This window comes from Saccostrea cucullata, unplaced genomic scaffold (assembly GCF_032062105.1).
Source record: "Saccostrea cucullata isolate Sc308-1 unplaced genomic scaffold, CSIRO_AGI_Scuc_v1 ctg12726, whole genome shotgun sequence".
NCBI classification, from domain to species: Eukaryota; Metazoa; Mollusca; class Bivalvia; order Ostreida; family Ostreidae; genus Saccostrea; species Saccostrea cuccullata.
This window is the reverse complement of record NW_026925015.1, coordinates 13,065-23,142: the sequence shown is the minus strand read 5'-3', so window position 1 is coordinate 23,142 and position 10,078 is coordinate 13,065. Positions and strand designations below refer to the sequence as shown.

Here is a 10,078-nt window from a genome sequence, read left to right as displayed (position 1 = left end):
TAAGCTTCAAAGCTTTTAGAAATGAACACTACATATCATAAGCAGGCTGCTGGATATAACGCCTTACAAGAATATTCCTACCAAAACGAATGTTTTGCATCAAAAAATGACGAGGGGTCATTATTCTACGAAGTCATTTGCCTACAGTGCACACGGAGAAAAACGACCCCAAGGCCATAATTTCTACAAAAAAATTGGTCCTTTTTTAACGTAGAATATTGTCCAGGGGGTCAAATTTCAACGTAGAAAAATGACCAGGACTTTTATACTTCACACCATATATTCTTTGTGGCAAGACCTTTCATTGAGTACCAATAACTTTGACCTTTTAACCTTGACATTGGAGATTCCCGTACTTATGAAAAAAACTTTAACATTGGCCATAACTTTTGAACGGTAAGGGCTAGGGCTTTCTTACTTCACATATGTAATCCTTGTGAGAAGACGCTTTATTGGATACCAAGAACTTTGACCCTTTGACCTTGACCTTGGAGTTTGACCTACTCTTCAAATACAACCTTGGGCATAATTTTTGAAGGGTTAGAACTAGTGACAAGTCCTTTCATTTTGATATCAAGAATCTTGACCCTTTGACCTTAACCTTTGAGTTTGACTCATTTTTACACAAAAATCCAAATTTTTACTTTGGTCCTAATTCTTAAACAATAGATACTAGGAATTTTATATTTCAAATATCAGTTCTTTGTGTCAAGACCTTTCATTTGAAACCAACAATTTTGGCCTTTAGACCTTTACCTTGGACATTTCTGTACTTGCAATAAAACTTTAACCTTGGCTGTAACTTTTGAACTGTAAGGGCTTAGGCTTTCATATTTCACAAATGTAATCCTTGTAAAAAGATCTTTCATTGAATATCAACAACTTTGACACGTTGACCTTGGAGTTTGACCTACTTTTTACAAACTTTAACCTTGGCCACATCTTTTGAACAGTAAGGGCTAGATCTTTCATACTTCACATATGTAATCCTTGTAACAAGACCTTTCATTGGATATCAACAACTTTGACCCTTTAAACTTGACCTTGGAGTTTGACCTACTTTTTACAAACGTTAACCTTGGCCATATCTTTTGAATGGTAAGGGCCAGCACTTTCATACTTCCCGTATGTAATCTTTCAGACAAGGCCTTTCTTTAGAAACCAACAGCCTTGACCCTTTGACCTTGACCCCAGAGTTTGTCCTACCTTTAAAAACGTTAACCTTGGTCATAACCTTTGAACAGGTAGTGCTAGGGTTTTATATTTCATATTTGTATTTCTTGTATTTCTTGTGAAAGGCCTTACTATAGGTACCGACGTACCTGCTTATCTGCAATTAAGAAAGCTTAACCTTCACTATGTTGCCATACGGGGGCATCAGTGTTTCAAAAACACATCTTGTATTTTCGAGTAACCAAATAGTAGTTTTACTAACCGATACTTGCATCGTTCGACACTACTTTAAACCCTATGACTAATCTTGCATGGATGATACACCTAAGTATGCACACTACCAGGCTTGTTTTAGATGCTAGATTCCTCTTGGTTTTGGGTTTCATCTATCAGTTTATTTCATTTTATACTTCTTACATTTTTGTATTATACTCAAATGACTGTCAAGGCCTTTGAACTTTATGTTTTTATGTAATTGCATTTCCTTCGTGGTTATTAACTAATTAAGATATTTTTGTCTTTCCAATTTGAAGTGTCCATTTTTCCTTTAGATTACTTTTAGTTCAACAAAAGAGTTGATGCACACATATCAACTGAAATATAAATTGGTTCACAAAATGTCTGATAATTTTCATACAGAACTTTATTTGTCACACTACATGTAGATCCATAACAGATTTGCCTCATTTCTGCATGGAAGATTTTGCAAGGGACCTAATCAATGATGCTTCCTTACATATGTCTTCAAAAAGAACAAAACCTTTAGTTCTGTTATTAATTTTATTTTTGTGAGAAAAAATTTATTTCTTAAGTAGTTTCATTAAATTTTATCTGTTGCATTCTTTCTCTCTTGCTTCTTTTTGCCATGTGGCTTTTCCAGAATCCTGTATTGGATGAAAAATTAGGAAAAAATTATTAATGAAATATTTTAACAAGAACTGAATTTAATCATTTGCATTTACTATGTAAAAATAGCCTGAACTATATGCATGGTTGACATAAGGATGGAAGGGAATGACATTTTCTTTATATTTTGATTGATTAGAAGTCTTTGAAATATTTGTGAAGACAATAAATATATAGATGCAATTTAATAATTTACATTGTCATTAAAAATAAAATACTTTCTTCTTCTCACTATTCAAATTGAGAAAGTTATGAAGTAATGTAGTTTTGCTTTACCTTAAAATAATCTATGCCAAAGAAGAATAGCTTTCTTGGACCAAACAATCCGTCATCATCATCATCATCAGCATTGCCATCTTCATCATCACCATACTTATCATCATCCTTATTCAAAAGCTGAAAGTATTTTTTTAAATAACTTTCAAAAAGTATAGAAAGGACATTAAAAGTATGTAAATGAATAAGAATTTTTACAAGTCTCTTTTGCCATCATAATTGTAATTCATAATTCTTCTGCAAAGTACATGTGAATGCTGTGTATTATATACCTCAAGTGTCATCTTTTGATCTTCGTTGACTTCTAATCTCATTGCTTCTGGGTTGTCCTCCTTTTCTTCCTTGATATCTGGTTTGTGATCCACTTCCTTCTTGATATCTGTTTTGTCCTTTTTCTTCTTGATTTCTTGTTTTTCATCCACTTCCTCCTTGATATCTGGTTTATGATCCACTTCCTTCTTGATATCTGTTTTGTCCTTTTCCTTCTTGATTTCTTGTTTTTCATCCACTTTCTCCTTGATATCTGGTTTATGGTCCACTTCCTCCTTGATATCTGGTTTATGATCTACTTTCTCCTTGATATCTGTTTTGTCCTTTTCCTTCTTGATATCTGGTTTATCATCCACTTCCTCCTGGATATCTGGTTTATCATACACTTCCTCTTTGATATCTTGTTTATGATCCACTTTCTCCTTGATATCTGGTTTTTGATCCACTTCCATCTTGATATCTGGTTTATCATACACTTCCTCTTTGATATCTGGTTTATAATCCACTTTCTCCTTGATATCTGGTTTATGATTCACTTCCTTCTTGATATCTGGTTTATCATCCACTTTCTCCTTGATATCTTGTTTATGATCCACTTCCTCCTGGATATCTTTTTTATGATCCATATTCTCCTTGATATCTGGTTTATGATCTACTTTCTCCTTGATATCTGTTTTGTTCTTTTCCTTCTTGATATCTTGTTTATCATCCACTTCCTCCTGGATATCTGGTTTATTATATACTTCCTCTTTGATATCTTGTTTATGATCCACTTTCTTCTTGATATCTGGTTTATGATTCACTTCCTTCTTGATATCTGGTTTATCATCCACTTTCTCCTTGATATCTTGTTTATGATCCACTTCCTCCTGGATATCTTGTTTATGATCCACTTCCTCTTTGATATCTGGTTTATGATCCATTTCCTCCTTGATATCTGGTTTATGATCCACTTTCTCCTTGATATCTGTTTTGTCCTTTTCCTTCTTGAATTCTTGTTTTTCATCCACTTCTTCCTTCATTTCTGTTTTTTCATCCACTTCCTTCTTGATATCTGGCTTGCTGTCCACTTTATCCTCACCCACCTTATCCTGGACTCCTTGATTGTCACATGCTTTTTTCTGAACTGCTGGTTTGACAAATGCTTCTGATCCATTGGCAATTGATTTCTGAGACATGTTTGCACCAAACACTACTGATTTCTCAGTATCTCCAAGTGATGTTGCTATTTTTTTGTCCTTCAAGAGCTCCTCCAGTGTATGACCATCTTTCTTTACATCCGTTGGAGTCTCTGGAACAAGGGATTCCTTCTTATCTCCAAATGCTTCTAGATCTAATGCCTTTTTCGTATCCAATGGATCTTTTTGTTTTGTGGAATCAGAAGCCTAAAATAATGGAAGAAATGGTTTGTTTACCCTTTTGTTCCTATTATACTCAATAATAATCTTATTATTGCAACTTTGGTTCTTATTCCATTTAAATAGCTTTCAGGAAAGTTTAAACAGACAAGTAAATCACAGTTGTTCAATATAGAATTGATCATTTTACCTGTACTTTCTTTATGTTTTCTCTTTCAATCAAGGCCTTTGCAAGTTCCCTTTCTTTGCGTTTTTTGATAAAAGCTGATAGCTTTCTGTAAATAATTAAATTATCTTAAATAAGTTTGCAAGCTTAAAATTTAGCTATATGTCAGAAAGTGATACCGTAAATCTGGAAATTTTTACGTCGATTTTATTTTGCAAATTCGGGTCAAAATGCTGTTGATTAATTTTTACGTTTCAAAATTTAGTGAATGACCACTGCTTTGTTTACATTTTCTTATTGGTGATTTATTTTTAAGAAAAATTTTTTTGTGAATGCAATGCACTCGCAAATTTGCAAAAAAATTATCTACTGCAAAAATTCCAGATTTACGGTATTCTAAAATCCATATCGATATTTTCCTAGGTTTTATTATCAGGATTGATGTAAAAAAACTAGAGGTACTGTGAGCAATGAGCTCACTAAATGATACCCCCCGCCTCCCATATGTATAAAAAGGCAGTGTCCATAGTTTGCTATGGAAAACCCACAATATGTGTCGAGGTGCACAATGGCAATATGTAATAAAGATTCTATGAAAGTTTCATCAAATTTCATTCAGTGGTATGAGAGGAGTTGCGGATAAGAGATTGGTACCCCAAAGCGTGACAGACAGACAGATGGACGGATGTACAGCTAGACAGATGTATGGACAGACGGACGGACATACTGATTACTATATATCCTCCCGCTTTTCAAGCGGGGGTTATAATAATAACTATGATTCAGTTGATTTTACTAGAAAAATATTAATGTGGAAAACATGTTGGAATCTATCATTTTACAGCAAGAAAAAAAAATCATGTTAATATTTATCAAACAATGTCAAAAGTGGGAAAAGAAGTAAGGAAAGGGTAACTAACCTCCTAGGAGAGTTTGCAATTGCCTGATCTTTAGTAAGAATTTCTCTAGAGCCAGTATTCTTGGTTTTGTTTTGCTCCAAATGAGGGTTTGTCCTGTCTTTGGTTAGGATTCCTCCATTTCTAGAATTCTTTGTTTTATTTTCCTCCATGATACACGCATTAGCTTGTTCCCTTTCTTTGCGCTTTCTTATTAAAGCTTTTAGCTTCCTGTAATTAATTAAATTGAAATAAGTTTGCAAGCTTTTATATCATGTATATATTAAATTGCCCTAATGTAATTGAAAAATGAAATTCATATTTTCATAGTTAATTGTATCAGACTTGACAATAAAATATAGCTCAGTTATTTCTTCCTGGAAAAAGAATTACTGTGGAAATATATTGCAGGGTATACTGATTGAAAGAGGGGAAAAATACCTTAAAGATATTAATATTTATTTAATTAACAATGTCAAAGGTTAAAAAATAACTGAAAAAGGTGACTAACCCCCTAGGAGAGTTTTTATTTTCCTCCAAAAGAGAGTTTGCATGAGTCCTGTCTTTTGTTTGGATTCCTCCAATGCCAGTATTCTTTGTTTTGTTTTCCTCCATATGAGACTTTGTCAGGTCTTTTGTTTGGGTTCCTCCAGTGCCAGTATTCTTTGTTTTGTTTTCCTCCATATGAGACTTTGTCAGGTCTTTTGTTTGAATTCCTCCAATGCCAGTATTCTTTGTTTTGTTTTCCTCCATATGAGACTTTGCCAGGTCTTTTGTTTGGGCTCCTCCAATGCCAGTATTCTTTGTTTTGTTTTCCTCCATATGAGACTTTGCCAGGTCTTTTGTTTGGGTTCCTCCAGTGCCAGTATTCTTTGTTTTGTTTTCCTCCATATGAGACTTTGCCAGCTGGTTTTTTGTAAGGGTACCTCCAGTCTTTTCCTCCATATGAGAATTTGTTTGCTCTTTTGTAAGGGTTCTTCCAAAGCTTCTATTATTTGTTTTATTTTCCTCATTTTGAACTCTCTTCTCGGCAAATTTTGTCTCCTACAAAAATAAAATGTTAATTGGGATGTCAGTGTTGCCTTATCAAAAATGAAAATAATCACAAATGCAAGTCAGAGTGGTATTATAAAATTGAAATTTGATTCATTCAGCAAAAATTTTACCTGAATTGCTGCTATTTCTTCTTTTTCAACCTGATCTGCCCAACTATAGCTAAACTTGAGGATCTGGAGCTTTGTTTCCTAAATACAGAACAACCAAATAAAAAATATGTTAAACATAAATAGACATGTATAATTTATATATGTCTTCAAATGCATGAAAACCTGCAATATATAAAGTTGGACTTAAAATGTTTTGAGGCACCTGTAAATAACCTTGATTATCAAAAATGAATTCCTGTCTGATGGATATTATTTAGCAAAAACTGATGTAATCAATCAATTAGCTTGCGTGATAATTTGCATAAATGCCAAAAAATTTTATGTACAAAATTATTACTCGTGCAAATTAATTGATCACCATTATAAAAACAAACAAGATGTGTTTGTGAAACACGATGCACCTGGCAGCAACAAAATTCCAAAAAGCTATTTTTAGCATATAGGTTAAGGTCACAAGGTCATTGACATTGGTGTCATTTGAAAGAACTTAATTAGTGGAGTATGCATCCCAAATATGTAGTCTCTCTCTCCTATGGCTCAAAAGTTATGGCTAAAGTTAAAAAAAGAAAATATTTTTAGCATATAGGTCACAGTCAAGGTCACAAGGTCATTAATCTTGGTGTCATTTGAAAGAGCTTAAGTAGTGGAGTGTGCACACGAAATATGAAGTCTAACCCTCATGGTTCAAAAGTTATGGGGAAAGTTTTAAAAAGCTTTTTAGCATATAGGTCACAGTCAAGGTCACAGGGTCATTGACTTGGTGTTATTTGAAAGAGTTTAACTAGTGGAGTGTGGATACTAAATATGAAGTTTCTATCTCTCATGGTTCAAAAGTTATGGTGAAGTTTAAGTTGACAACAGACAGACAGACAAAGCCCCGGATCTATCGATCCGGGTGCATAAAAACCAGACAGTTATTCCTTATATTTATATCTTTTACCTGATCCTTAAATCAGTTATATAATTTTCAATAAAGCTATTAGAGGAAATCTCAGCATCCCTGCCAGGTATATTACTTAAGCAACATGCAGCGAAAAAGCATGAAGTTGTGTTGTGTGCTGAGCAAATCTCTTCATGGGGTTATAAAGCCATTACCTTATTTGAAGTTTTATCTCTGATAAAGACATTGGAAATATAAATAGTTTTGCAACAATATCTGTTGAGTATTTGAGAAGATCGATACAAATCAGATTATAAATGCATATACTTACCCAATTTTTCACTGCCTCATCTCCAAAATCTAAAGGTGTTGCAACTCTACAAAAATACAGATGACTACAATATTTTATAAATTCTGTCATTAAATGTACCACCAAACATTGATAACAGAACATATCGCATATTGGAATACAATAATTATTTTTGGGTCAGTTATTGCATGATCATACCTGTTGTCATCTGTGTTGATGTTTTTCTTCTTCTCTTTTACAATTTCTTTCTCCAATCTTTTCTCCATCTGTCTTTTCTGCTTTTGTTCCTCCTTCCAGATAAAAAAAAAAATGGGGATATATGAAACATTAGCATGTAAATGTGTATCAACTTAATTTTATTTAGAAAAAACCTTACAAAAACCATTTATGGCACAAAATTATAATTTGATTGATAGATTGTTTAAAAGAAAAATGTAAAAACCTAAAATCACTCAAAAAGGGGGGTATTTTTCTATAAATATAAAAACAAGAAGGTACTGGTAAACTAATATTTCTATTAATTAAACATAGATAATTTCCCTTATATTTATCTTATACATTGATAATTTCTATTTTATATTCATCTTATACATAGAAAATTTGTATAATATAGATAATTTCTATTTTATATTCATCTTATACATAGATAATTTCTATTTTATAGCTTTTAAATAGATAATTTCTATATGATTATCATATACATAATTTCTATTACAACTTTTATGAAGATAATTTCCATTATATAACTTGTACATAGATAATTTCTATTATATAACTTATACATAGATAATTTCTATTGGGTAACTTATACATAGATAATTTCTTTTCTGTACCTCCATACATCTCTCTTCCTCCTCCACAGCATCAACCCATGAATAATCAAACTTTAGGATCTTGAGTTTTGTGTCCTGAAAATATTCATTTGATCAGCAAGTTGAAATATTTGACAGAATGCATAAAAATGATTAAGGGGAAAAATGAATGCACCCCTCAATAATCGGTTTTGATGACCTTATAAATATTACCATATATATATTACATGTCAAGGAATGTTTACTTTGTAATGTGTTTTGATGACCTTATAAATATGACCATATATATATTACATGTCAAGGAATGTTTACTTTGTAATGTCCAAAAAAAATGTCAAGTTGTGCATACCCGCCCCCCCCCCCCCCTTTTGAAATTGCTTGCTTTAGGACTAGAAGGTCCGTAAAAAGCCAAATCTAACAGGGGTGCATTATTGACCAGCAAAAAGAAAACAAAATAAAACACAAAAACAACCTCCACAAGAAAAAAATCAGAATACCTTACCCCCCCCCCCTCCTTTGCCATTCCCGAGAAGCAGCCTCTCAAAGTCAAATGAACTGGGACGGGAATACCGGTAAATGCAAAATTAAAAATCCCATCAGGTGGGTCTTTCTTGAGTCAGTTTAGTTTTCTTCAGATAGATGACTCTGATATTTATCATTTTAAGAGGAATCCGTGTTTCCGGGAGGAGGGGGGGGGTGTTCAGGAGAGAGATTCAAGGCTTTTTTTTCGTTATTTTTACAACCTGAAAATAGCAGGGGCGTATCCCACTGGCCCCTCTAAATGCGTTTGACTATGGACAGATTTGGGAACCGTATGACAATATAAAAACAAGAGGGTATTGGCCAGATCTCGGGATCATAATTAATAATTTTAAATACTTGGGAAATCCAAAAAATAAAGTAATTTCAGAAATAGCTAAATTACTTGGAATTGGATATATTTTTTATTTTCAAATTAAGGTTTGGGCTCCAATAGTTAAGTATGTAAACATTACATAGGAGAGAATTTAAGTGAACTTACCACATCTGTGACAGGGTTCTCTCCGAAATCTAAAATTGCGTTGTAGTCCATCATTTTTCTACTTCTACGAAAAGAAAAAAAAACACATTATCATGATACAAATACCTAAGTTCTTTTACACGTATTCGAAACAGAATATCCTAATGTATGACGCTGTATTAATCTAAAAAGAGATATATCTGGGTGACTTTTACCTCCGTGTTTTGCCTCTCCTCTTCGCTTTTTGTTGTAGTGATGATTGTTGCGTCACACTGATTGTTACGTTTAAGTGACGTCACAGATACAGTCGGATCACCTCGCCCTTTTCCGTAGCACGCCAGCTTTTTTTTTTCTAGCGTGTGACGAAAAAGGGCGAGGTGATCCAATTTGCTCATTTTTTCTTCTTTATTATATTCTGTAGGGTCCCAGGCCTTAGGAAGTAGCGGGTGGGGTTGAATAAGTCAAACCTTTATCAACGTCTCAAATATACATCCACTCCTGTATCTACGCACACCATCGATCCTTTAAATGTGTGATCAGAAAACTAAATTCTTTGCATTGCATGGTCAGTTTCACTTACTCCATCAGACTGCATACTTTTTCAAGTAAATATCAAAAGATTTATTGGTATGAAAATAAATTATTAATCAATCTTTCTCAAAAAACGCCATTTGGAAGTGTCGAAGAGTTTTTAACTTTTACATGCTAAATATAATCATTGATGTAAAAATGAATAGACTGCTTATCAATAAAGACATCACTAATCCAAGTGTAATTTAAATTGTCCAAGGAAGGTGAAACAAATTCTCTGAATTCATAGGCGTCGGAATCGGGAGGGGGGGGGGGCTTAGACCCCCTTCCTCAC

The 10,078-nt window shown here is 33.4% G+C and overlaps 2 protein-coding genes and 1 long non-coding RNA gene across 4 annotated transcripts; all 3 read right to left on the bottom strand.

The window, feature by feature from the left end:
- Positions 1-1,953: 1,953 nt before the first annotated feature.
- On the bottom strand, positions 1,954-3,078 carry LOC134267831 (uncharacterized protein PF3D7_1120000-like). 2 transcript variants are annotated; one of them, XM_062750046.1, is made up of 4 exons: positions 2,808-3,078; positions 2,628-2,750; positions 2,356-2,475; positions 1,954-2,057 (listed from the first exon to the last, which is right to left on the bottom strand). In XM_062750046.1, exons 1-4 carry the CDS (start codon positions 3,075-3,077, stop codon positions 2,001-2,003), a joined length of 570 nt encoding a protein of 189 aa, XP_062606030.1. In that variant the 5' UTR covers position 3,078; the 3' UTR covers positions 1,954-2,000. The 2 variants fall into 2 exon arrangements, with proteins under 2 accessions (XP_062606030.1, XP_062606029.1); XM_062750045.1 differs by having other exon boundaries at positions 2,628-3,078.
- Positions 3,079-3,157: 79 nt separating this feature from the next.
- On the bottom strand, positions 3,158-7,609 carry LOC134267829 (pre-rRNA 2'-O-ribose RNA methyltransferase-like). The gene is made up of 8 exons (XM_062750044.1): positions 7,600-7,609; positions 7,423-7,451; positions 6,212-6,289; positions 5,557-6,089; positions 5,070-5,276; positions 4,174-4,258; positions 3,282-4,010; positions 3,158-3,175 (listed from the first exon to the last, which is right to left on the bottom strand). The coding sequence occupies exons 1-8, from the start codon at positions 7,607-7,609 to the stop codon at positions 3,158-3,160; spliced, it is 1,689 nt and encodes a 562-aa protein (XP_062606028.1).
- Positions 7,610-7,623: 14 nt separating this feature from the next.
- On the bottom strand, positions 7,624-9,297 carry LOC134267830 (uncharacterized). Its single transcript, XR_009992235.1, has 3 exons — positions 9,235-9,297; positions 8,235-8,309; positions 7,624-7,691 (listed from the first exon to the last, which is right to left on the bottom strand). It is a non-coding gene; the product is annotated as an uncharacterized LOC134267830 (long non-coding RNA).
- Between the last annotated feature and the right edge of the window lie 781 nt (positions 9,298-10,078).